This window comes from Dromaius novaehollandiae, chromosome 9 (assembly GCF_036370855.1).
Source record: "Dromaius novaehollandiae isolate bDroNov1 chromosome 9, bDroNov1.hap1, whole genome shotgun sequence".
NCBI lineage: Eukaryota > Metazoa > Chordata > Aves > Casuariiformes > Dromaiidae > Dromaius > Dromaius novaehollandiae.
This window is the reverse complement of record NC_088106.1, coordinates 16,273,842-16,301,718: the sequence shown is the minus strand read 5'-3', so window position 1 is coordinate 16,301,718 and position 27,877 is coordinate 16,273,842. Positions and strand designations below refer to the sequence as shown.

Sequence of the window (27,877 nt, the reverse complement as noted above, 5' to 3'; positions counted from 1 at the left end):
GTTAGGTCACGTTACCCTCTTGTGGGGAGAGAAAAAAAGAAGGAAAAGAAAAGAGAGGAGGAAAAAAAAGATTGCTAAGTCAGATCTTGAGTTCTCTTCCATCCTCTCCTATATTCTCCCTGCGCCGTAGCTGTGGCTGCACGGGAAGCTATATTTTAGCGATCTGAGCTGTGCCTTAGGAGGAGAACAGAGAGGAGGAGAAGCAGCAGAGGAGAGGAACACATTCCTGGGAGTCCTCATTACAGAGCATGAAGAACATGGGAGGCCACTCATTTATAAAAGCTGTCCTCCACCCTTAAGCAGCTGTTCTGGTTTTATGCTTTGCCATTGAGGGTTTGAACAGCTCGGGAAGTCTCAGCTGTTTGACTTTGATTCATGTAGTGAGACAGATTTGAAGGGCTTATCCCTAATGTCAGAGCCTTTTGGCTAAGATGGCCCTGACACAAAGCCTGTTCCCAGCTCGCAGCTTGCTAAGGAGCAACATTCTTGGTACATGTCAGATCTGGCACTTGGGTCTCAGTGTTTTATGACTGCTTCCTGTGTTTATAGTTGGAGTTTTTTGTCTTGGCTGAGGACATGGGATTTACTCAGGATTGGGATAATTTTTTGTGAACTTTAAGTAATCCCTGACACAGATGTTTTAGAGAAAAATGCACCTTTATATTTAATGGCTTCTAAAAGGTATTAAATTAAGGAAAAACAAGAATAGCATTAATACAGCACAGCTTAGATCAGCTGTTCTTAGTATGTTGCCTGACATGGTATGAAAACTAATTCTGAATAGATGGATACTTCTGTGTTACTGCATTGTTAGATTTCTCCCTCTATTTTGGTCCTGCCAGGGCATCCTCTCCGTTGTTCTTACGCAAATAATCCTGTGTGGGTCTGTTACTGTGAACACATGTGCATGAAAATAACTCTTCTACTAGTCTTTAAGTGATGGGAATAGTGAAAGCAGCCCATCCTACACAAAGGAATAAGGAGTCAACATCGGCTTTGGTTTGGAACCTGGCAGCCCTTAGCCCGTAGCCCACTGCAGGGCCCGGTTGTGCCTTCCTTCCGTCAGGGCCATTGTGGTGGTTGTGAGATGCAGCACTGAGGAGCCAGCTGGAGCGGTGACTTGCTTGCTCGAAAGTCTCTTGCTGTGAGCCAGGCTGGGGGGGTGTGTGTGTTCCAGTTTCCTTTCTTCCACTATGGCCTTCTCTGCTTTGCTCTATGCTTCTTTCTTGACTTGTCCTTCATCTTTTTCAGTCTTCTGTTCTCTTCTCTTTTCTTTCAGTTTAGCGTATTCTCTGCTGCCTTTCCCCCACCCCTCCCTTACAACTCCCTTACAATTGTTGAGGAAGTACGTTGTCTTCGCTCTGCCTGCTTGCTCTGCTGTCTATATCTCTCTTCTCCATCTTGTATCTGGTTTAGATTTTTTTTTAAGCTCATAAACCCCCCTGGAGCTTAGAACTCTTTGCTAGTTAACAAAAATTATTTTTTTAATGCATTTATCAGATATTGGTGCAATTCTTTAAACAAACTACTTAATCATGCTTTTTATGTTAATGCCAAAGGAACAAATAAAAATCAGTTGCATTGTGTTTATAAACAAACTAATACAAAATAGCAGTCTAAATATTGAGATATTTATCCTTTCCTCCTTTTGTGTATGGGTGTTTTTTTTCCTTCTATAATACTCTTGAAAACAAGTTTTAATTCAAGAGATTTAAATGAAAGTTAATCACTTACAGACAAAACGGAAAAGAGGAATTAACTTTGCCTGAAATCATTCATGGTCCGATGCTGCAGAACACACAGAAGTCAAAATGCAACTGTGCGGGAATGTGTTTAGATATAAAGGCTGGAATGTAACTGTGCGGGAATGTCTTTAAGTATGTACACAGTTACACTGGGCTTTATTAGCCAAATCTGCAAAAAGCTAGGATTTTAATCCTGAGTGTTTCAGAACTGTAGGCAGCTGGCAGCATGCTGCAGAACTGTTCTCCAAAAACTGCTTTTCTTGAGTTTGGGGCCTGATCCAGGCTTATTTTTTTGTTCTTGGCTTGAACTTGTGTGAACTGGAAAAGAATTAGCAAGAGACAGTAAGGCTGTGGTTCCACGTGCTCTCGTCTCAGTGGTAAAGCTGGCTTAAGAAATTCCCAAGTTGCAGTTCCCTGTCCAACCTTTTTTATTTTATTTATTTATTTTTTGAGACTTTTGTGGGACTGAGATGTGAAGTGTATCTCATCCAGTTTTCCATAAAGCACTGCAGAAAACTTCCAGTTGTTTTTTTTAAAAGCAGAGCACTTCTGGTGAGCAGTTTGGCTCCACAAGCAGTTACGCAGGAATAGCTGAAAAGATGAGGTGCCCTGGTAATGGGAGCAAAGGGTGGGAAAAACTACTGTTCCTACCAACCTCTTTATAATGTCAGATCCCATTTGCAGTGAAATAGTCTTTTTTTTTTTTGTAATGCAGCGGTCATTGCCAGAAATTAGTACATTTAAGTCCTCAAGGCAATAGCCTGATCAAACCACGTTCATGAACCTTGTGAAGTGTCTTCCTTTCTCAGCTCACTCTCGCATGTGCTCAGCATTGTTGCCAAGTCACTTGGCTTGTGGCAAATGCTATATTTTTCATAATCTTATTGCAAGGTTGTTATTAAATAACTGTAGGATTGCAGGGAGAGGGAGGAGAGGACTGTCTGAGCTCTGAGCATCACTGGAAGAATTGTAAAATTTCAGTTAGACACAATTCCTCTTTCCTTTGATATTAATACCTTCAAGCATATAGGTTATTGAAATATGTTTCCTTTATTATCATATAGCTACTGTGAAACACATTAAGGTATAATAAAATTTCATCTGAAGTCCTTATTACTAAGCTATTTAATGTACCAGGTTTGCGGGGTGGGGTGGGTTGGTTGGTTTTGACAGTCGGGTGTCTAGCAGGCAGTCTTCCTGGTCCTCTAAAATCTGTAGTGTTTTATAGTTGAAACTGAGATGGCAATAAATGGATTAAATGTGTATCTTCTCCCTTTCAGCCCCAAGTTCAAGAGTATTTTGTATGAAAACTTACAGGAAAACTTTATTTTTTTAACAATACAGGGCTGCTTTAGAAGAAGTAGAAGGAGATGTGACGGAATTGGAACTGAAGCTTGACAAGGTAAACGTCTCAATGCACTGATGTCTGTTCTGAAAAACAGAAAAAGATATTATTTAGCTTTGTTTAATTAAAGTTCACTGATGGGAAATGGCAGTGGCTGCCCAAGTGTTCTGCTGTTGCAAACAGGATGGATTTGGGCTGAGCACGCAGTTGGGCTCTGGAGACAAGCTTGAGTAACAGCAGTGGCAGCCAGCATGAGCTTGTTTTCTCTCCCAGCTGAGAGCTTGTTTTGTGCGATCCCCCCTGCCAGCATGGCCCCTTTGCAGCCATGTGACTCAGTCCTGCAATGGGAGCCACATGCGAACTGATCAAGCTTGCATGCGAGTTAAAAGCCAGGGGCTGGCTGTTGCTGCCCTGAGAGCTTATGGTTTATGAGAAATGTGTTCTGCATGAGCACATTGACTTAAAGACTTAATGCTTTCTGTCTTTGGTAGTCTGCAGGCACGATCCCAGCATGATAGGTATAGATATCCTTTACCTCAGTCTGGAAGATTTAACTGCTGTAAAATTCATCCTGCTTTTTGCCATGCTTTGTACATAGATAGGAAGATACATTGTATGTAGCATCTTTTCAGTTCCTTGCAATCTGCTTGTCTGTTTCCTAACCAGTAGTATTTGGAGGCTTTTTTTTCTTTGGTGTTTTCTGTGTGGTTTGTTTTTGTTTTAAATCTGTAGAAAGTCTCCTTTCCTATCTCTGCATTTTATGGAAAGTTTCTAAAGTTAGGTTTTTTGCCTGTTTTTTAATGTCATAGGTGTACATCATCAGCTAACCTCCTAAGCTGCATTTTGAATTTTAACCTTTGTTCCTGCAGCTGAGGTGGCTGCAGAAAGATCTTGAGACTAGTAAAACAGAATTTCAATGTAAAATACAGTTTTAAGTCTGAAAGGCTTCCCCCCCCCCCCATTACTTCTTGTAACAGTAGTTCCAGGTTTTGTAGTTAATAGTGTAACTGTTTGCTTTGTCAAAATACATTTAAGATATTTCACTTTGAAATTTAGCGTGAATTTTTCCTGCGGTAACAATGTTTCATAACTGTCAATGTGATGAGTCTGCTGTGGTAGACAAACCAATGTGAGTGCTTCAAGGATCTGTATATCTGCCTTGGAAGTTTGTTTATTTTCCCCACCAATCTAAAAGTCATTTTTGGGGAAAAGAACTCTCAGACTTCTTCAGGGTGTTTTTCAGGGCCTTGCCCTCCCTCCCTCCAGCCTGTGGCAAGAATCCAGTGCCAAGTGCAGCCTATGATACCATACAAAATCTTTAACTGTCCTCTTACTGTTTTTATCCTGAGACAATGTCCTAGTACTCTTTTAAAACCAAAAAGACCACCTAGCAAGAGAGCAAGTATACAAGATACCAATTTAAACAATTTATTTGAAACATGGACTATAAATGGTGTAGTATAACACTGGGGTCTAAAGCCAAGCTTTTTGTGTGTAAGCAGAAGTCACTGTGACCAGAGGATGATTTGTCTAGACTTGGATGGCAAGTTTTTTTCCTAGGTGATTCATACAAAATTTAGTTTTGTTTTTGCAATTGTCCCAAAATTGTATGCGACTTCGAACTAAACCATAGGGATTTTTTTCACCCCAGAAGAAGAGACACTGGGGTCAGGATCATGAACCATAAATATGAGTCGTCATAAAAAATTTTCAGGCAGATAATGGAGGAAGGCCAATCAGCTGATTTCCTTGCCCCACTGAAGATTCAGGTACTGCTACATCATTCCTGATCAGCGCTTGTGTAATGTGTTCTTGAAAAATCCTTCAGTGATAAAGGTTCAGTCACGGAATTGAACTATAATATGCCTTCTCTCAAGAGAGCATCTTAGTCATCACACGAGTCATTCTTTCTTTCATTAAGAACTCAGTGTATAAATAGACTACAAAGTGGAGAAGATCCATCAGAAGATACTGAAGGCCTCCATACCAGGCTATCCAATATTATCGTAGTGAAAGTGTTGCCTTAAGCAGGGAGTGGTAGGGAAGGAAACCCATCGGAGAAAGGACTGGAGTCTGCGTGAGTGAGGATATGATTTACTGGGCCTTCTAGGGTGTGAACACCTCTTTTTTTTTTTTTTTTTTTTTTTTTTTTTTTTTTTTTTTTAGCTGTGCACTGTGCAGATAGCCTCTTGCCTTCCTGTGCCTTTATTATGACTGTCCCAAGATGAAGCAATGGTTTTTTTTTTTGTTTTTTTTTTGTTTTGTTTTTTTTCCCCCCTCTTTTGGCTAGGAAGAACACAAAACACTTCTAATTTGGTTGTGTTCTAACTAGTTATGTGTTAGGTGATGATGAAAGATTGCTTTTTTACTCTTGTCTAGCCTTCTCTCTTCTGCAATGTGTGCAAGATCTCAGTTACCAATAAAAGATCAGTATGCTTTTATAAAAAGATTAGTTAATTCTTAACGTGGTATGGATGGCATGCTGCACTACCATGCAGTAGAAAGCTCTTCATAGAATGTGGGGTTCTGTTTATTGGCCAGAACTTAACTTTTGAAATCACTTTCAGGAGTTTCTTAAGACTTAGCTAAGCTCAGTATGTTTCATGTGTATATGATGGGTAAAGGGACATAAAACCTTTTATTGTGATATATATTTTTTTCCTCTCTTTTTTTTTTTTGTTTAAGCTGGTGAAGCTTTGTATTGCAATGATTGATACTGGGAAAGCATTCTGTACAGCCAACAAGCAGTTCATGAATGGAATTCGAGACCTTGCACAATATTCGATTAAAGATGCGTTGGTTGAGGTATGTTCTTGAAGAGTGAAAATAGAGAAAAGCATGAATAAAAAGTGAAATGTAGCACTCGCCAAGAGACGTAGTTGAAGCTGTTTGTACTATTATTTGTTCTTGTTGCTCTGTTTTCTTTGGTATACATTTTAGCAATGAGTGTTTTGGACTGTCGTGCACTGCAAACAACCGTCATTTAGATCAAGGCTGTAATCTGCAATTGCAAGAGCTTTTCCCAAAGCATGGAAAATGTCTTGGGACAGGAATTGTCATCTTGGGATGGTTGGGGAAAGTCAGGGTGATGCTGTGTAGAGGTGCCCCTGTGTACTTTGTTAAATAAAAGGGTTCCAGTCAGGATAACCTAAGAGCCTGTTCTCTGAGCTTTGGGAATATACCACTGCAAATGCAACTAGATCCCATCTGAGGGATCTAGTATATAGAAATCTAAATTTAAACTGTACTGTGCCCACTTTGATGGCAGTATACATCAGGTTGATGTCATTAGGCTAATTTGGAATAGCTAGTTATGCAACGCTCACACTTTGTTCTCTGTGATTTTTTTTATAACTATTGTGTGATCACACTCAGTATTTGATATGTATGATAATTTGAATTGAGCTGTGAAATTGTATTTAATAAATATGCAGATGTTATAATTGTGTATGCCATGCATGTTTAATGCATGTTATGTAATAGAACATCTATTGCATATATATGTCTTCACAAACTAGTTGAAAAATGTATCTTTGTGAAACTCAGTGTGGTGTTTGCATGCAACAATGACATTGGTCATTTTTTGGAAATGTACTGGCTAAGCCAAGCTTAACTTGTAACCAGATACAAAGTTATTTTATTCCAGGCAGATTTTTGTTACACTTAAATGTCAGATAAATCATTATCCAGATATATTAGGGATTGTTATTTCATAAATGTTTCTAATTGAGACATTGTAGAGATTCGACAGATTAATTCTGACGTTACTAAGTGCTTCAGCTGTGAGGCAGCAATTATCACAGTAACTGGAGTTATAGTATTAAATAAAATATTAAATAGTGTAAGTCAGTGTTTTTAAGTCATGTGAATAATTTAGCAAACTTGGGTTGAGTTTTTCCTGCTTTGCTTCAGTTTGGTCCTTCATGTATAGGTAGGGTAGCAATAACCTATTTCTGTTGCTTGTCATTTTAGTAATAGCTTCAGTTGATATTATTCCCATATTCTCCTTCTAGTATAATGGATAATGGATTTAGTTTAGTTTTAGATTTAATAATCATGCTAAGAATCAACTCCAAGTTCTTTACTGAAAAGCTGTAAACCCCTGAAGCATTGCTTTTGTGCTCTGTACTTTAAAGTTTAACTCCAAAACAATTTTGTTCTTCTTTCTTTGCAGACTAGCTTGACAAAGTTTTCTGATACCTTACAGGAAATGATCAATTATCACAATGTAAGTAATATTTTAGCTAAGACAGGACTCTGATAACTTATGTCAACTCACAAGTTATGATTGATAATAGAATAATACTAAAGTTTTTCATGTTGATATTATTCAGAAGGACACACTTTAAGTGGTTTTAAATACTTTTTAATTTATACTTGTAAATATTTTATTTATATTTTGTTTATAGAAATATCTATAAATATCCCTTTTTCTGAAGACTTTTTAACTTATTTTTGTGTTTAGAATTTGTACGCCCTGCTGAAATCCAGTGCTCTACTGTAAGACAGCAAATTCTGGATTTTCACTTTTTAAAATCAAATTGGGCAGCAGTGATCTATGAGCATATTTATTTACTGGACTGAAATAGTTTCTTTTTCCAAATGTTCTGCTTTTTTTTCCACTGTCCTTTGTAATGCACAAAATGAAGCACCTGACTTTTTTTTTTTTTTTTTTTTTGGTATAGTTTTCTTTTTCAGAAGTATGACAGGTGCAGAGAAGTGCAGAGAAATAAGAAAATGGTAGGGTTGAGCCTTAACCATGTCAGGCTTCCTCTTTTTTTCCCCCCTCTCTTCTGACTAAAGTGTTCAGTCTTGTATCCTGACAGCCAAAAGAATGTATTCTCTCTTTTACTCCCCTCCTCTTCCCTTGGACCCTACTGCTCTTTTTTCCATTTTTCTAGTCCTTTGCTGGAAAGGAACTGAAGCTTCTCTGAAGTGCTGAAGATATGCTGGACTAATGCAGGGCATCTAGGTTTTTGTACCAGTAGGAGTTTAAAATCTAATGAGATAGAGAATGCTTTTCAAAGCATTCAAAGCAAGTTGAAATGTTTGTTAGCATCAACTTCGCTTCCTAAAATTGTCTCACATGGCTTTTTTCTTTCTTTTGAAAATGTGTGCTTTTAGAAGAGGTTTAAATGAGGAACAGTGTGTTGATGCTGTTGAATAGGATTGAAGTGCAAAGACAAATGAAGATTATGAAGGGGGCAGTGAGTGAGTAGTGGGAGAAAGCATTCTTTTTGTGTTGGCAATTTCTGTAGATTGGATAGAGCAGGTGAATCCAGTTGGCCCTTGTTGGCTTTTTAGGCCCTCTGTATTATGCTTATCATGCTGTTACTGGTTGCTTTACCTGTTTTCTGTGCTGTATGGTATAGTCCTTCTGACATGCCTGACCTAGGTGTTATGTTCTTGCTGTTAGTATATTTCTGTTTTACGCGATTGTGGCTTGCAGTGCTTTGGCAGAAATGTGGCATGGTCCAACTGAGCCAGTTTGAAGGCAGAAAGCAAACAGTAAGGCGTACGAAAAGAAGATTTATTTGCAGATTGAAGTAGAGAGGATGGGTCTCCTGAGTTCTGTCCTGCTTCTGTTTTGGGGGTTTTGTTTTTGTTTGTTTTTTTTTCCACTTCCTTAACATACTTGAGCTTATTGACTAGAACGGTGGCTCTTGCCGAAAGGCACAGACATTCTAAGAAGCGAGGCGTGGTATGGGGCTCTAACGTAGAGCTCTGTCAGGCTTATGCTGTGGCCCCATGCTGCTCTCTATCAATCTGCTTAGTCCAGTAGGATCTACTAGCTCCATCTTGGCTCTGTTGTTGACCAAGTTGACAGGAGAGCCAGTGGGGAGAAGCTAGAGGGGAAAACAGAAGAAGGCAGGCATAGTCCAGATGAAGGGGGGGAGGGGCAAGAGATGGCACCTCCATTGAGACCTGGATTATTGTCAATTTTTCCGCAAATGAGACTAGACTGCAAAAAGAAGGTTAGGAACCACATGAACAGAACATCTGTACTGGCTCAGCAATGAGGGAGTAGCTTTTACAGCTTATAGCAAATAGCACCTCTCTCAGACTTACCTTGAAGGGTTTTGAAGGTAATGTGCTGTGAAGGCTATAAATCTAGTCAGAGTGTGGTCTGGACAGTTTTTCTGTCCTTTTAGGAAAAATGGATATAGGTATTTTTCTGCCTAGCAGTTTTTTCCTCTTTACTTAGTAGAATTGCAAGGCTTACATTTCTAGGTGTCCACGAATCTGCAGAGTTCCCATCTGGTTACACTCTCTGTTTTGAATCTTGATTGGTGCACTCCTCAGGCACTGGCAAGCTTAAATGTCAGTAGTGGGTGTAGTCTCTGCATGATTTCCACCTTGTCAAGTGTTTTCTTTATCTATTCTAGTCATCTGTTTTTTCTGGTTTTCCAAAGTGGGAATGCAAACAGCGTCTTGGGGATCTTCCATGTGTTACTGTTGGATATAGGATAACTCAGATTGGAAGAGGCCTCAGGTGATGTCTGGCCCAACTGCCCGACATAAACAGCTTTGGCTCTGAGGTCAGAGCTGGTTGCTCAGGCCTTTATCTGCTTTGGTCTTAAAAGCCTCCAAAGATAGAGACTGGATGGAGATACAGTTCTGCTGGTAACTGGGGACTTGAACTCAGTCATGCTTTCCTCTCTTCAATGTTTCTGGAAAAAAGGAACACTAAACTGGGAAGGGCTTTGCTGTCAGTACTTGGCACTGTGTGCTTTTTTGCTCCCACATTTTGCAAAGAGGCAGAGAACAGAGATACCTGTCTAAAGAAGGTGTGTTATCAGAGCTGAAACGGACTGTTGACTTGCTTTCTCCGTAAGGTTATGTACCACTTGGATCTTCACCTTTTGGAGGAGATTCTGTTCAATTGGGCCAACTACTACTTCTTTATATTCTTTCATCTTTTTTTCCCCTTTCTCCTGGTCATGCCTTTCGTTTCTGTAATACAGACTGGGAGGTGTAGAAAAGAGCCTCAGAGGGCAGAGTAAAGCTTAAGGAATGTGTAGTTTCATTTGCCAGTTAGAATTTCTGGGGACATAAGAAAAAACGGAAGCTGTTTAACAGTCAGGTATGCTTTGGCCTCGGAAACTTAGCAAAGCTTGAGGAAAACTGTTGTATGGATGATTATTCCCCTTTCCTGCCTCCCTCACCCCATCTTGTAAGAAAAAGTAGAAATAAGCATGGCTTAAAAACACTTTAAATCTCACAAAAAGAAGCAACTGTTCTTTATAGCAGCTTGACACAGTGGATTTTTTTATGAATTTAAGTAAGGGAGGTGGTACTAATTGTTCATGTATATTACACTTCATTAATTTCAGCCTATAGCTTTTTGTACAAAATCATGGGCATGTTCTTTCTACAGTTTCATTTGCCTTTCATTAGTTGTTGGTTCAGCTGTGAAAGTTCATATGTATTAAAAAAAAGGGAAAAAAAAACTTCATGGTTACTTAAGATTCAAAATCACTTCAAGGTTGTTTGAAGAGCAGTGTTCTTAAGTGTTTAATGATCATCAGAATAAACATGAACTATGAAAGAAAGCATGTCATATTATCGGATGAGAGCACTGGATACCAGAAACTCTTGTCTTTCCTTATAACCACAGTTTTTAAGAGAAGACCTGTGTGAAGTATTCGATTTGGGTTGTTTCTATATTTCTTGTCTTCCCATATAAGTTATATGTAGCTTTTACTGTGCTCTAGCTAGTCTTCTACAAAGTGATGCACTTAGAAGGATTGTGTATTTTGATATTGGAGAAGCATTGTTTTTCTGCTAATCCTGTGTAATAAGCATATGTGTGTTTACAAGAACTGTACCTCAAGTTGCTATGGTTTTGACCTATGAACCAAAAAAACAAATCTTCTTGACATTTAAGTATTTAAATTAGTTTCCTGATCTTCGATTAAACCTTAATTGGCATATATCTAGATCTTGCCATCAAGCATGTAGTTCAACATATCACCTAAACAGAGACAGCCTGTCTCGTTTGGAAGACATGACCTGTAACTGAGGGATAATTTAGGTCAAAGTTAGGTTCTCTTAGTGAAGCTGAACAAATAATTTGCAATGTCAGATAGTGCTGCCCTCATTTCCAGGGGTCAGTAGAACAGGCTAGAACACGACTCTGTCCAACATCACTTGCTCAGTTCAGAGTTACTTTGGTGAAGGAGGGTCCAGGCTACTTTTTTGTGACTTTGTGTTGAGAGTCTTCAGCATATATGGCAGCATGCAGCCTGTGCTGTGCCAGCAGTGTGGTGCTGGAAATAGACCTGCGACAACATTGGTTTCAGCACACTGGTGCAAACCTGTCCTTCTCAAAGATGTTCTGCAAAGGACTTTCTCCAGTGATTTAGTGCTGGAAGTGTGTTGCCCTATTCCTCAAAACACACTGTTGTGGAGAGTGCTGCCTCTCTCTCAGGTGAACTCAGATAACTGTTATTTTTGGTACAGGATCAAGTAAAATAACTTGTATCATGCTTTCCTCATTTTTCTACTTCATGCTTTCTTGTATACGTATCTATGTGAACATGGAGCAAGATTACCAGCCTGGTTTTAGTCCAAGGCTACTCTTAGTTCTCTTTTGTTTTTTGTTTTGCTGCACAGTGGATTTCTGGCAAAGATTTTTCAAGCAAGATGTTTTTAATCCCAGAAGTGACATTTAATGTGAAAAAAGTATTCAGTCCAACACACAGAATAAATTCAGAAACTACTGTGTGAGGTCAAGAGCTTTCAAAAAGGTGAGGGAAAGGTTTAGAAAGACATAAAGCATTTGGTGGCTCCTAATTACTATCTATGCATATGTTGAAAATGAAAAGCTATGAGTAACACCAAGTTATTGAACTAAATCTTAATGCTTTTTTTCAGATCCTGTTTGACCAAACCCAAAGATCAATTAAAGCACAACTTCAGAGTTTTGTTAAAGAGTAAGTTATTTACTTAGAAAAATTACTGCTAAAATTGGTTTAAAAAAAAATCTAATTTCTGAGTGGATTGGTGAAACACTTTTGAAAATCATCAGCCATAAACTGAAAGGTGTGTATTAAAGCCTTGTAAAAAAAAATAAATAAATAAATAAAAATCACCCCACACCAGGGAGGCTTTAGATCCAGCTGAAGACATGCTAAAATTGAAACAGTATATGTTATTGATCTTAAATTGCATGTTGTCTTTGTCCAAGTGAAAAAAAGAAATAAAGTGCTTACTGAAGTTTTTCCTAGTGTCATGAGATATGCTTTTCTAAATATGAGTTTTACCTTTCCTCAGAAGAAGAGGAAAGTGAGGCTTCCATCCTGCTGCTTGTGATTTGCATCTCATCTGAACATTTATTAAAGAAAAAACAATGAAGCTAGCTATAACAGTCATAAGTATTCTGTTCAGTACATCTTTTTCTCCCACACTTTGGAATTCATTTGTCATCCCTTTTTTTATTGTCTTTAGAGATATTAGGAAATTTAAAGATGCAAAGAAACAGTTTGAGAAAGTTAGTGAAGAAAAAGAGAATGCTCTAGTGAAAAATGCCCAAGTGCAAAGAAATAAGCAGCACGAGGTAGAGGAGGCGACCAATATTTTGACTGCAACACGGAAATGTTTTCGGCACATAGCTCTGGATTATGTTCTTCAGGTAAGTGCAGCAATAAACGCTGTCTTTCAAAACCATCTTTTACATATAATTAGGGAAAGGTCTTTCAGATGTTCTTACTGTAAGGTTCTCAGAAGCTGTGGAAATTACCAATGTATAAGAAATGGTTTAGAAGTCTGCAGGTGGTGTGTTTGTGGGGGGTTTTTTTTCTTTAAATGAAATCTGAGCAGTTAATTTACTTGATGCATCCTTATTGCTTAATGCTATGCTATTCTGTGCTTTTCCTGCAATAGCACAGATTAATTTTCAATTTAAACACTACTAATACTGTTTTTTTTCAAAATACATTGATCTAATACACATTTAAATGTATTTTGTTAGCTATGCTGTAGTTCATTATGTATTTGAAATAAACTGTATGTAGCCTAGCAATTACAAATAACCTGAATACTTGGATCTAGGATGCTTACCACTACTATGACTTCAGTTTTCTGATTCGTGTTTTGTTTAACAAATATCCTACTTGTCTAGGAGGCTGGGAGTTTGGCACTGTTACTGAATTCTCCCATGGCATGTAGTTACGGTTTTGCTTTATAATGCAGAACTGCTATAGGGTGTTGAGGTGTTTTGTGTTCTACTATTTTGAAGCCTGTGAAATAAATTTTCTGTGGACTCTTTTAATGCATGTGTTTCATGGTTGCATAATTCTGTCTTGCTGTAGTTACCTTCTAATGCCTGAGTTACAGGTAACTTCCTGTACCTCCTACTATTTTTTAGCGTGCCTAGGGTTCTCATGTGTTCATACAAACACAAAACAGCCCTTTAAAATTATATCATTTTTATATGAGAAATTCTTATCTTGATTATGACAGTCCAGTAGATTATCTGAAGCTTAGCTAACATAACTGTTCTTTAAATTGCATGCATTACTTGCAAAATCAAATGGAAATTGCAAAACTTGTACTAGAGCTATCATAGCTCTGGTCAACCAAGGCATGCACGCAGATGTTGTGGTCAGTACTGAGTTTCATCTTGTAAGCACTAGGCACAAAATGTGTTTCTCTGTTTAGCAAGTCATGTGACTTACGTACCACTTCATTATTTGTACTAATGTTGTTTCCGTGGGCCTAATCGGGGATCTGTCATGCTACACAGCCGAACGTTATCGTGCCCACTCCTACAATCCCAGCTCAAGTTTTGGGAGAGCAGATCACTGCAGCATGTGACTTTCCCTGTTTGTTAGTGTGTTTACAGGGAGCTAGTCACAGCGCGCCAGCTGCCTAAAACCGTGATGTGATTTGGATGAGTGTGGTCGGAAGAGGTTGGATTTGACCTAGTGCACCATTGCCTTTCCTCCAAATCCTCTGCTCGTAGTTAAATTTTGAAACCAAGCGGGTTTGAGTGGTACACTGGAGATGGACTCGACTGAAATCTGAAGTTAGCGCCTCTCACCTGAGCTGGCGGAAGACACTCGGCTTTTATTACCCTGCGAGGGAGCGTTTTTGCTCTTGGTGCCCCCATCACTAGCGCTCGGCTCCTGCAGCGCGTCCTGTGAGGCCGGTGCCGGGCTGCTCTGTGGGACCGGCCGGCGGCAGAGCCTGTACCGGGCACAGAGCTGGGGGCTGCTGCTGCCCCGTGTGTGCCCCTGGGCCCTGTGTGTGGCTTTTTGGTGTCCCCGTGGTGCTGGGAGAGCCCAGCGGCTCTTGGAGCCCTCGTTGGGGAAAGATGGAAAAATCTGTGCTGTTTAAGGGAAAATGGTGACAGTGAGGCCTGTCTTGGACAGGGGAGGAAAGGTTGGAAATCGCGGCTGCACGCCAGTTTGTTGTGCATTTATTGAACTGCAGCTCGCTTGCTGTTGGGAACTTGTATGTTTTAAAATGTTAACAATTCCCATAATAAAGGTACATTAATAATGACAAAGAAAAAGTTTCAACGCTGCTTAACTTAATACAGGTAAAAAAGTGAAGCTGTAGGAGACTTGGGTGACTCCCTTCTGCTGGAAAAGTGACTTCACAACTATAGTCTCTTTGTAGCCATACTGGCTTTAAACTGTATTTCAATACCTTTGCTTCCCCCCCTTTTGTTTTCCTCACAAGTTGAGTGTGTGCTCTATATAAAGAAATCTTAATTATTTTTGTTACAGAAGGTTTTCCAAAATACTGACTACTTAGATAGCGAACTACAATCTGGTTTTCATTTGCTGGACTCCTTAAACAGACATACGGAGGCATTAAATTCTGGAATTATGGGTATTTCTGTTAAATGGGGCTTTTAAGTAAAAGCTCTAGTTCTGCATGACAGCTTTAAATTACAGACTAGAGATAGGAGGATGATAGTGAAGACAGAAAAAGGAACATAGCTGACTTTTCACATTCACCTAATTCTTCTATCCTATTTAATGTGAAAGGTTTCAAGTTTTAGGGTCAGTGACCTCAGCCAGCTTAAAAGAGCAAGTGTATGTGAAATGCTCCTCATTGAAGATACTGCGATCTTGTTCATTTTATGGCTGGGGCTATATCCCAGTTCTGGGACTTTTTGGACAGTATCAACCTGGTGGGGGACCATATATAACAGTCTTATCCCCTTTCCTAGGGGGGGAGGCAGGGTGCTGCTTGCAGCTCCTTTAAGGGGAAGCTGGGGGGGCTGGGTTGGCCCCACATGGTCAAAAAGAGTATTTGAAATAAGCATTGAATTTGCTTTCCTGAAGATGGCAAGCAAGAAAATCTGGAACCTACGTGTATTATGTTACTTCTGGATGACATGTTGTATCTTTAATTGTTTTCCCCTCTATTATAAAACTTCGTGACTGTCACTGTAAAATTAAACCTTTGCAAGCTTTTTTTCTGAAATGAATCACTTGTCTCAATGACAGATTTAGCATGTGTTTTGTGCTATTGTAAAAAAAAGCTTTTTGTAGTCAGACACTGAGTTATGTTCTTCTGGCGTTTTAAGCTTTGATATGCTTATTTGGAAGTAATCCGCAGTTTACCTCTGAGGGAAAATTTGCTAAGTGAATAAAATAAGTTGCTTTTTTTTTTTTTTCTAGATCAATGTTCTTCAGTCTAAAAGGAGATCAGAAATCTTAAAATCGGTAAGGTATATTTTAATTTCTATATAGACAACTTATTAAATCTGAAACAAAATTTAAAAATGTGACTGCAAAGCAATATACGCAAAATGAATTTGTCCTTTTCTTCATCATAGTATTACCAGGACAATTGGCACCTTGCTGATGGTCACCTTGGCATTTATGATAACTGGGCATATATACTAAACTATTTTTAGCAATCCTTTTGGTTCGAATGTGAATGCTTTGCTAAGGCTTTCATTGCTGTTGCCTCTTTGGTATGTGTTTTGTGATTAAAACTGAAGACTTTGTTCACTAAATAATCTTTTCTTTGGGACTGCTATATTAATTTATAAACAATGAGCACTTCTTACAATCTATTTCTAAGATGGATTCAGCCCTTTCTTCAAAAAATGGTATTCTTATTTTATGTAAACAGCTTAGAGTTGGCTAATATGCAGTATGCTTTTAGCTGTATGTGCTGAATTAATATACAGCTACAGCTGCATGCTTATTTTCTTCTGATCATATTCCTCTTTCTGCTTCTTCATATCATTTCTGTAGAAGGTTTACTGATGTAGAGACTGCCAAATTAAATGATGCCTCTCTTTAAAAGGGCTAGTTCTGCTTCCATAATTTCCTTAATTCCTTTAAATAGTAAAAACTTTGGATCACAGCTGTTTACCTTTGTGCTCTGTACCATCCCAACTTGTTTTGTTTTCTAAGACTGTCAATTCTTATGTCTTGGCTGTGTCCACAGAGGTCATGGTTTTGAGTCATTAGTAAACAAATTCTGTACCCTCTCTATTTTACCTGTCCTAGTTAAACAGGAGTTAATAAAAGTTTCAAATAACAGGAATTAGAAGCTATTTTCTTCCCTTAATAAAATTTTATTTCAGTTGATAGGGTTAATCCTATTAACTAACTTCTGAGATTTTTGACTCTGCTTTTTGCTGCCTTAAACTTGCATACTTATTTATTCCACTGGGAGCTGTACAAGGAACTGATGTAAAGTTGCAAGGGCAGATAAAGTAGAAATCTTACTCTGTTTTTTTTTTTTTTTTTTTAAGTTTGAGCATGTGAATTAGTTAAGGGAGATACTTATGTGATATCTGATAAATATTTAAACTTTTATATAAATACTTTTTTTCTTCCTTCTAGATGTTATCATTTATGTATGCTCATCTGGCTTTTTTCCATCAAGGCTATGATCTCTTCAGTGAGCTTGGGCCCTACATGAAAGATCTTGGTGCACAGGTAACGAGTTATTTTATAAGCTCATAAATATACACTGGAATGAAAGAAAACTTGATGTGTATGTACATATCAGGTACACTATAGACTTATTTGACAAAAGAGGGAACTCTACAGCATGACAAAGGTAGAGGCAAAGCATAAAAATACATTTTAAACATTTTGATATAAAACTGTTGGAAATTAAAAGTTGCCAGTTCTTTTGAAAATGTTGTATACTATATAAATTATGCAGTGTGCCAGAACTAAAACTAGTCTTAGCAACTTAGTGAGACAATAAAACTGAAGTTTAATAAGTAGTGCAGAACTGACTTTGTATATTGAATCCTTCTTGCTCAGCTTTCCTTTTCAAGTTTAAGAACACAAAATTGTAACTTTTGGGTCCTTGATGAGAGGCTCATGAAAAGGTTAGACTGACCACAGCCAACTGCACTTAAGTATGGAAAATAGTTGTACAAAATGGATTAAGAGCATATGGTATGCAACTGAAGATTTGTCTGTGGTGCAGGAAAAAGAGTTAAAGCAGTGTAACTTGACTTGTTTTCTACAGAAGTTGAATGGGTCCAGAAATACTTGTACAAATGTTTTTTGCCTCTATCCAAGGATTTGGAACAGCTGCACTGATACAAAACCCTTTGTTCTTCCCACTTCCCCACCTAAGCTACTAAGCAAAGTCACTCCTCACAAATCCTAAATGTCTGTATGCAGAAGCAAATAGGTGACAGCAAACATGTACTTGTATTTGCCTCAGATGTGTCTCAACATCTGTGAAATTACCTTGTTTATTTGGAGCTGATTTTAAATGGTTCCTGCTCCTGGCTGCTGGATCCTGCTGCTGGGCTGTTGTCACCTGTGCTCCTCAACGTGTTTGTGTGGCTGTGCAGTGACACAGATTGGGAACTGCAGAAAATACCTGTTTAGCCATCTAATTTTGTGGGTTATTTTTCTGCTAGGTTAGCTCCCTAATCTGGTTCACAGTGTGTCTTCATAAATACTTGTGGAGCCACGTGTCAGGGTGGGGGTGGGGGTGTGTGTGTGTGTGTGTGTGTGTGTGTGTGTGTGTGTGTGTGTGTGCGCGCGCGCGCGCACATGTGTGGGAGCTGCTGTTGTTATCAAGAAGTACCTGTGCACCTAGAGCCCCCAGAGTTTTGTGTAATAGTAGCACTTAGCTTCAGGTACACATGACCCTTTCCTTAGTTGATGTTGTTTCTTTTAATTTTTTTCCACATCCTTCCATTTTAAACTGTAACTGTTGAACTGCAGTGTTTTGATATGGAATGTGTGTTCTTTACTTCCTATTTAGAAGAGGTAGTGGGAAAAGAAGACTAAAACTATGTCATTAGTGGTGGTGTATGCTACCAGCTAGGCTTTAATGTTTCCATTTCTGTGAGACTCGAGTTAGGAATGTAAGGTTGTTTTTGAATGGCTGGTCATCCTTTTGCTTGATCTGTAAAGGAGTGTTGCGTAACGTTTTCAGTTTGGTGCTGGTATCATAGCAACCAAAGGAGTTAAATTTAGAAAATCCCAAGCTGAGAATGTTTAAAACACATTGCAAATGGAGCAAACTTAGAGAGAAGACCCTAAAGTTGTACAACTTGCTGAGTTTTTTCCTTATGATTTTCCCTTAGCATTTAAGTAGTGGATATTTTTCACTGGAGAAGCAGACTTGTAAATATATAATGAAAAATTAAGTTAACCTATTTTTACAATTTGTATTGATTCAAGTTTCTGCCTTTAAAAGAGAGAAGATATGTCTTGACATAACAAAATAGAGTTTTATTATTTATTTATTTTCTGAAAATACTATCAGATTCTTTCTGTTGGCAAGTGAATTTTCATTCCCAACTAAACTGATTTGTATATGACCTTAAATACAAGGTTTAATAGCACCTGAAGTATTAAAATCAAAGCATTCTGAAGTGATATGATTGTATAATCTTGAATTCTTTTGTTCTGCACTTTCAAAATACTGTTTGGTTTATATGCTGGAATAGGTTTGAGCAGTTTCACTTTCTGGATGTCACAGGCTTGTTTAGGATTAGTCGTGAATCAGATCATTCGCTGCAGGGGAATCTTTAATGACATAGAAGTGTAAAATCTGCTTTTGCATGGAGATTTTGGGATTTGCCTTTCACATGAAATATGATATTACTTGAATTCAAGTAGGCTTTTTTCATTCCGCAATGTAGATTCAAAAAGCCACACATTTTAGTCCAGTTTAGTTGCGTATAGAATACTGTTTATAGAACGCCAAATGTATATACAATACATTTACCACTAAATGCAGTGTTTTGAAAAATAAATCTCATTTTTGAAGAATACATGTGTCTGTTGTACTGTTGTGCTTTCATATCTAATTATTGTACTTATGGCTATTACTGGTAAATACATCCTCAAATACTTTTATGCCAAGATAAATTAGAGCTGATAGCCCTAATCTGAATATAGCCTTCTGTTGCATCTAGCAGGGTAGGAGGAGGCCATGAAATCTGAGGCCATGTCTGGGTTTCTGAATCTGAGGTTGGTTCAGTGAGAATCTTGATTCCTAGAACGTCTTGTGCAGACCTTGGGCTGGTTTTCATCTTAGTCGTAAAACAACAGGATTCTCGGGGTTCTTGAGCGCCATGACAGCCCTATCTCTGTTTCAGAGGATCTTATCTTTTTCCGACTTCATGTAGCTCTGCATGTATGATGTCTGGACATCTCAGTCTTTCACATGTTCATGCTCACAAAATACCTGTAAGACATGAATATGGTAACGTAGTTGTTTAAGCCAGACAACAAAACAGAGAGAGGAGACTTAGCAAAATAAGCAGAGCATGGAATTGGATCCAGATGTCCCAACTGTCTGATAGTTCCTTAATTATTGGTCTGTCCAACATGACAGTGTAAGAGCTACTTACTGTCCCTGTTTTCTCTCATTGGCATCATTGCAAACAGGGAAAATGTGACATTGGGGAAAATGAACAGAGTTGGCAGAGCTTCTCACTTGTGGTTAGGAGAGTGGGTGGAGGCTCTCCTTTTTGTGTATAAATTGTGGATTCTATTAGTCATGTTGTGCCCTTTGCCACATGACTGACTGACGCTGGAAAACTGGAGTCACGCACTGTTTATAGCCTCCCAGCTCTAGCTCTGGAGTAGAGCAAGGTCTGCCCCACAGGTGTAAAGCTGTGGGCTGTGCCCTTAGGTTCAGTCAAGTAATCATCTCTGCTGCATCTGCATTATTACTCAGCAAGATGCCAGGACTGGGCTTAATGGAAGTTGTGTATTACAGTTTGGATAAGGGAAGAATTCACCAGTTTTTCTAGCATACCTTGTCACATAACTACCAAACTAGCTAGCCTTTCAGGCAGCTTCTGCTCCTCTGCTTTGCTGTTTGTTTAGACATGCTCTTACATCAAAGTCTGTACAAAAGAATTTACTGTGTTACAGGATATCATGAATTTTTTTACCCTCCTTGTCCCCTCCAGTCTCACAAGGGAAAAAAAATTAAATGGTATTTTTTTTTAGACACATTTGTAGGAAGTGTTTGGCAGTGTTCATCTTACTGTCACGGACTTCTTAAGGATGTATAATTTAATCAAATCTCAGTTGTAACAGTCTGTCCTTTACTCTTTGCAAAATTGGTGTTGTATTTCTGAAACTAGAAATAGTTTGAATGGTTCTGTCTAAGAGTCTAAGGAATCTTGCTCAAATACAGCTAGGGAGCTCTTGGGAATTATCGATATAAAAGCCTAATTGGGGCAATTCCCTGCTCCGAGGAGGATAACATCACTAGCATCTACTCTTTCTAGTTTTTGCTGCTAGTGCCAGTGCTGCTGCATAGGCCAGTCAGCCAGCAAGAAGTGCTAAAGCATGAGTCATTCTCTTCGGAGACTGAGCACCAATGCGGTATACCAGTCGCATATGCTTGGCACCATGCTGTTCTTTGAAACATTTCTCCTAAGGCTTACAAGCAATGTACACCTTTCGTAGAGGTTAATTCAGGATGGTAGTGCAGTGCTTTAAACGGGGCGTCAGTGGTTATTAAAGGTAAAAGCTTTGTGATTGCAGAAGTGATTTTTTTAGAATGCAAATAAAACAAAAGTCATGCAGTGTCTAGACATAATGTGTTCTTTTTGTCAGCATTATGAAATCTACAGAGCCAAATTTCTCTTGAAATCTAAAGATCCAATTTTCTGTTTCTCTTTACAGCTGGATCAGTTGGCTGTAGATGCTGCAAAGGAGAAGAGAGATATGGAGCAAAAACACTCCACTATTCAACAAAAGGTACTTGACAGAATGTAAAACAGAGTGCACACACATTTGCATATATCTTTTTGGCATCTCTCTTCAACAGTTTATCTCTGCATTGGAACTGCAAGGGATAGTACCTTTGAAGTGCAGAGAAATAGCCTTATAGATCATTAAGCATAGGGCTGGATTGCAGATACTCCTTTTGTGTTACAGAACAAAATACTGTGCTTCTGTCAAATTCTGCCGTTCTACTACTTATGTTCAGTTTTACTTGAAAGCTGGGACATCTAAACATTTCATTAGAACTCTAATTTCAGTGACATCTTGGATTCAGTGTAGTTGTAAAAGTTGTCATCATTTCCTCCTATATATCTGTAGAAGAGGTATATATGCTGCATAGTCCTACGGGCATATGTATTACTTTCTTCCTAGACTATGCCAAAAAAGAGTATGGTGCTTTGATGTAGAAAGTGGCAGCTGCTATTGTGTATAAAGAGCAGAAGTAAACTTCTGTAAAGACTGTCTAATATGTAATGTTCAATTGTATGCGAATGTGAAAGCTAAGTGATAACATTAAATTGCTATTTTGGGCAGATTCATATGTGCGGTAATTCTTTTTTTTGTTGGGGGAAAAATGTAGATACTTCAGACTGTTGGTGGGAGGGGAATGACTTCTGTTGCTTGGATATTTCAGAAGCTCTAGATCAGTATTAATTTTGCAGGTATAATGCTAGAAGTTAAAAATATTTCCACTGAACTCTCCGATAGTGAGCTAATACTTCAGGTACTTTTGAAAGGGATTAGATACCAGTTTAAAGGTAATGCAACACTTCTTACTCTCATTCAAATACGTTTTTATGTGATCTGTTCAGGTGTCACAAACTCAAAAAAACTGTAATGTAGCTGAAATCTGATGAATAAATAAATTCAGTAGTGAGAACGTGCTAAGAATAGAGTGATTTAGGTAACCTTAGTAGGAGTCGATATTTATTTTAGTGGAAAAAGGTAACACTTCTGGCTGCCACTGTTGTTTGCCAGATACTTTTCTCATTTCATCTCTCCAGTAGTTGGTCGGAAGTATTAGGATTGCCTTAACAGTGTAATTGGGCAGACATGACAGTTGGTTTCAGGGCAGTGCTGTTGTGCTGCATGTGGCGGCAGATAGAAGATAACTATAGACAAAGAAGGGGGTATGGGGAAAAAGACAGAATTAAGAATTAAATTTATATGTTCAAATTTAGTCTTACTGAGCCCAAATAAATTCAGTTTTAGGTGTGGGTAGTAGTTGTGGGTTGCTGTTGGAGAAAAGTAGTGCTTGGTGAAAGATGTAGGTTATGGGCAATGTATCTCTAATTGGCCATAGAGATAATAACTTGTTACCATGATTTATGGTCATTGCTGTTGCCAATGATGTTTACATTTGGTTTTTTTTGTTTTGTTTTTCTCTTTAATGCTGCTTAAGGCTGCTTTGCAGGTAAACTATTTCTAATAATACCAACAGTTATTGAAACTCTAGTAAAACTTGAAACTTGATCAACTATGCCTGTATATATAAACATTTTTTATTGTTTCTGATGCAAAGAAAGAACAAACGGATCAATTCATAATCTTATTTTAACTGAATGATAACTTTACACCACCTCCAAAATAAAATCAGAACATTTGGATGGTGTTGTATATTGTCCTCAATTTCTGTGTTTCAGGTCAAACATGTTTGGGGTGTCTCCTGCCCTTAGTCAAATCATCCATGTATTTTTGTGATGATAATGCCTAGATTTGTGTCTAGCATTTGGAAGAAGACCCGCTTTAGCAGAAAGTCCTCTTCTTAGCTGTACCTGCTAAAATCATCTTCCTGGTTTCTCGTTCAAATCATGTTGTCCGTTTTTGACAGCACCTCCATGCTTTTCCCAAATTTTGCACCTGAGTATGTTTCCAGCTCATCAGGACTTCATAATCTTCAACTGGCTTAGACCTTGGATCTTGTTCCTTAGAGTGTTGTTCATCATCCAGTCAACCTCACCAGGATGGCAGTCCAGCTTTCCATTCTTTTCTTCTTGTGTCCCATCATACTGCTTTGTACTATGCTGCCTCTTAGACATATGTTCCCAAATCTTCCAGTGCCCAATCCTTCCAGTTCTTGCAACTACTGAAACTTCTGCTTCTGGAGTTGTATATTCCATGAAGTATGTGTGTGCTTAATAATATACCTAAAAGTTTTAGTCTGATGCCTTGGAATGATGCCTTTTCTTTTCCTCATTGTGTAGATAAAGAGCAGTCCCTGTTCTGAAATTTATAGGTAGAAGTGTGTATGTGCATACACCTATTGCCTCTGTACTACTCCTCTACCTGTGTTTGCATATGTGTTTATATATTCATGTGGAATAATTGCACTAATTAAATAACCCATCAGACTTCTTTTTCCTTGTCATCAGCATCCCCTTTAATTGGGCTATTGTCAGAGAGGCTGATGTAAAAGTCCTGGCAGGGCTTGGCTGATGGCATCTTTGATTTCTCTTAAGAGAGCTGGTGTCTGGTTTTTGTTTTAACTTGTGGCTGTGCTCTATTTACGTACCTACTCTGCAAGAAACAGTTTGTAAAATACGGATTTTTACTCATTACTCTGGAGCAACACACACTATGGATTAACCTGGAAACATCTACAATGTATTTTTTGTAGGGAAAGATGCACATCAGAAGGATGGTGGAACAGTGTTGTCAGTGTCATGGGGGGCTGTTTGTAACTCTTCTCCCCTGAGCGGTTTTGTGCAGCCCATCATTGTAGTAATGAGTTGAATTATGAAATAACTTGAAAATCACTTAGACCTGTCAACAGCCTAATGGTTTTGTTGGTTTTGTGACCTAGCTAATAAACGCAGGGAAATGATATGGGAAAAAAACATTTTATTATATTTAAAGTACAGTTTTCATTGTATTCAAACACTTCTTTCTTGCAAAAAAATAGAGGAAAAAAAATCTGTTTCTAAACAACTGTTCAGGAAACAGCTGGAGTGAGAATGATTTGCAAATTGTAACGTCTTGACTAAATGAGCTGATAGGAAACCAGATGCTACCACAGTCACGAAGCGGGCGTAAACCAGAACTGCTGTTGGGAAGTAATGCAAACTAATTCCTGTCACAAAAATAAAGATGTGCCAGTATTTCAAATGACTTCTGTGTGTAGTAACTATCTGACTTCTTGCACTTTGCCTTGGACTGTAGACTTTGTTTCTTCTTGTGGGTTTGTTGTTGTCGTTTTGAGCTTTTCCTCAGGAAAGTTTAAACTGCAGTATAACAAACATCTCTTTGGCTTTGCCCATGCTATGAGATGGGAATGGAAGCAAGTTCCTAAAATGCAGAGGGGTTGCAAAATGCATTTTTTCTTCATGATATGTACTGCAGTAACTTCTTGGTTTATTCTTTTGGGAGGGGGGTTGTCTGTGCCTGATTCTTCACGCAGTCTTCCCCATTTACTCCCTCTTAAACAGCCTTTAAAATTCTGCTGCTTTAAAATAGGGATAAACATTGTCTTTAAATACAAATTCAGTGTTAGAGTGCTGATACTCACACTCCCTGTGATGGACTGGTAAAATGGCTTGAATTCAAGCTTTTGACCTTTTAGTGATCTTTGTATTGGAAATAAATCTAAAAACTCTGCTGCTGAAGAATAGGATTCTTTTGCTTTGATCCCAAGAAAATTATGTAGGGGAAATGACAAAAAACATGCGAACTATGAAATAAATCCAGTCTGTGTGATAAACTGATAAATTCACATATGAATGCAGTCACTGAAACGTGTCAAGATAAGTATTCTGTGACCCACTAAATTAGTATTGAATGCAGAAATGAAAGTTGTCATGCCGTTACCTACTGGTTTTCTGTCACTTACAGATTAAAAAAGGGAAGAAGAGCACATTGTGCATCTCACCTACATAGGCTGCTTCACCTACATGTTTTTTTTCCAGTAGCTGGCAAACATTTAAAAATGAGTATTAGAATAGAAGCCACTACTTTAAAACTGAACAAAACATGTAATGTAGCACTTCAGTGTGACTTTCATAATGCTGGTTTAATTTTCTTTTGTGCTACAGTCGTAGCTGACACCTAATTAGCAAATAAATGCTGTTTAAGCCAGTGCAGGCTTTTCCAACTGTATGTTTGCTTAAGGAATGTAAAATTCTGAATCACATGAAGTGACTGGATTTGTTAACATGTGATTCTCTTATGCAGGATGCTGGAAAGATATGGATGTATTTCTCCCCACCCCCGATTATTTTTTCATAATATGTTAAACTTTTCCGTGAGCCATGATAAAAAAAAGTTATAATGGGACTGCTTTCCCCCTAATTCTTTAATCCTGAAAAAAAAATAGACTATCAAGTCAGACACAGCTATCTAGTTCTTTTTCCACTGTTACCCTTTTAGTGGAAATAAAGGGTTGTTTTTTTTTTTTTCCTGACCACAGCTTTAGCAGTGAAGCTTTTTGGATAAAAGCATATAGAAGCTTTACTTTTTTAAAATCTTTTAATTTCAATTAGTAGTCTTCTATGCATAGCTAGGTAAACATTAAACTTCTTCCGTGTGCTCTTGTGCCTTAATCTGCCCTATAAGCGTGCAAGTCATCTCATGAAATCCATTAAAATGACACTATGCACTTCATGAGGTAGACAGTATTTTAGGCAACTTGGGCTGAGAGTAACAGCAAGATAACAGTTTCACAACAGCACGATGACACTTTGGGTTGTTTATGTTTGTATGTCTACAAAAGCAGCTTAAATCTAGTTTCACTGGAAAAACACAACCGCAGTATCTGAACCAGCTGTCTGATCTGGGAGGAAAATGTGACTGCTGGGTAGTCTGGGCAGAGGGCTGAGGAACTGTGTGCCGGCCTTCCCTTAGGCAAGGAGCTGCAGGCATCGCTGAGGCAGGAAGATGCAAATCTTTAGCAGGTTTCATTATGTTTGGGAGCTGGTAAGTTAGAGTAATTTATCAAGTTTTTTGGACAAAAAGGTGAGCTCAGCATGTGTAAGACTGCACTTGTATAGGTGTGGTGTTTTTTTTGGGTGGCATGATAAGATAAACTGGAGACTACTCAACGCTTTTTGAGAATGGCTGTGTAATAAAGCTGTCTAACACTGTTAAAACTACACTGATATTTGAATGTTTGTGCTTATTTGAGGCCTTTAATGTTCAGTATGTTTTGAATTATGAAAACAGGCAGAATATTAAGGTTATGAAATTTTGAATAGTAAATGACTGAATTTGGGATTTTTAAGAAGCTTTTATTTGTAATTAACTATATTCAGAAGACTATATGATAGTGATAAAATTCTTGAAATTCTCACTTTTGCAATGATTATCTGCTAGTGAAGAAAGTCTAGGCTAACATTTTGGACATAATTTTTAATCTATGAAGATTGGTAATAGCTGGAAGTGTAGGTCATCTTACAGAGTTTGGTGCTCTGCTGGCCGGGGGCATGAAAGGCCCTTTTTGACATTTGTAACCACTTCACTGTCTTGATAAACTAACCCTTGATTGAGCCATAACTGCTTTTTTCCCACACCCTTAGTGTATGGCAGAACAGTGTTGTCTCTTCAGTCTTTTCAGTAACCTGTTAATGCTACGCAGAGAAGACTTACCAGTGAGAAAAAAATTATACAGACTCTATCTACTTTTTCCTTTCAGTCGGTTCTGGTTATGCTTCTTTTTGACTTCTTAATGTTCAGTTAGGATGGGATTTCATTTATTTATATATTTTTCCCTAGACTAAAATAACTATAGGATAAAGTTGTTTAGCTTGGATATAACTATGCTGGATTTAAAGGTGCCTCATCCTTTGTAGCTTAAGTAGTTGCCTATATAAGAATAAATAAGTTGTACACCAAAAAAACTGTGTGAAGGCTGGAATATTACATAGGATTGATAGTACTTCTTTGAAACTGATTTAGTTTTTTGTATAGCCTTCCCCCTCCCAATATAGAAAAGGAGCATAGTGCAAACCAGAGATTTACAGAAGTACTCTTTATGAACTGCAAATATCAGGTCTTATTTTGTTTGTGTTTTGGGATTTGTTTGGGGGGAGGGTGTTTTTGTTCTTCGTCAGAAGTATCTTCTGATGGTATGCAAGAGTGACAGTCTTATGCACTGTCCTGTCTCTTAGTTATTGAAATTTAGGTCTCCCCTCCATTATGAAACTTAATTTCCAGTGATGAGTTTCTTCTGCCTTTGTTAAGGGGAGGAAGAAATCTCCATGTGTTGCTAGTCAACTGAAATTTGAGCTAGTTGCATGTTATTTTGTTCTCTGGAAATGGCTTATGATATTAAATTATGTCACTTCGTGTGCACTTTTTCATGCGTCTCTAGTAGCTGTTAGCCTCCCGCTTATTGAATACCTGAACCCCTATCTATTGTCCATGCTGTTTAAAACAGGATACAAAAGCAGATGATCACCACCTGCATTACTACTTAGTCTGCTCTACCTTCTCTAGAAACATGAAGCAGCTAACCTTTCTAAAAAACATAGTGGTGTACTTGAAAAGAGCTGTTATTAGACTAAAAAAAGCAAAAAACAACCCCCCCCAACCAATATTATCTTGTCCTACTCTTAGCTTCATATTCTTGTCCAAGATTACAAAGAAAA

General features: G+C 38.2%; 1 protein-coding gene across 2 annotated transcripts in view; it reads left to right on the top strand.

Annotated features, from left to right (window-relative positions):
• The window catches only part of ACAP2 (ArfGAP with coiled-coil, ankyrin repeat and PH domains 2), a 77,065-nt gene that overhangs the window by 18,442 nt on the left and 30,746 nt on the right, over positions 1-27,877 (top strand). For both annotated transcript variants that reach the window (XM_064516818.1, XM_064516819.1), the window contains exons 2-9: positions 3,090-3,147; positions 5,776-5,895; positions 7,265-7,318; positions 11,968-12,026; positions 12,541-12,724; positions 15,729-15,773; positions 16,911-17,006; positions 21,198-21,272. In XM_064516818.1, the coding sequence (XP_064372888.1) occupies positions 3,090-3,147; positions 5,776-5,895; positions 7,265-7,318; positions 11,968-12,026; positions 12,541-12,724; positions 15,729-15,773; positions 16,911-17,006; positions 21,198-21,272 (691 nt within the window). The remainder of the gene's footprint in view (positions 1-3,089; positions 3,148-5,775; positions 5,896-7,264; positions 7,319-11,967; positions 12,027-12,540; positions 12,725-15,728; positions 15,774-16,910; positions 17,007-21,197; positions 21,273-27,877) is intronic.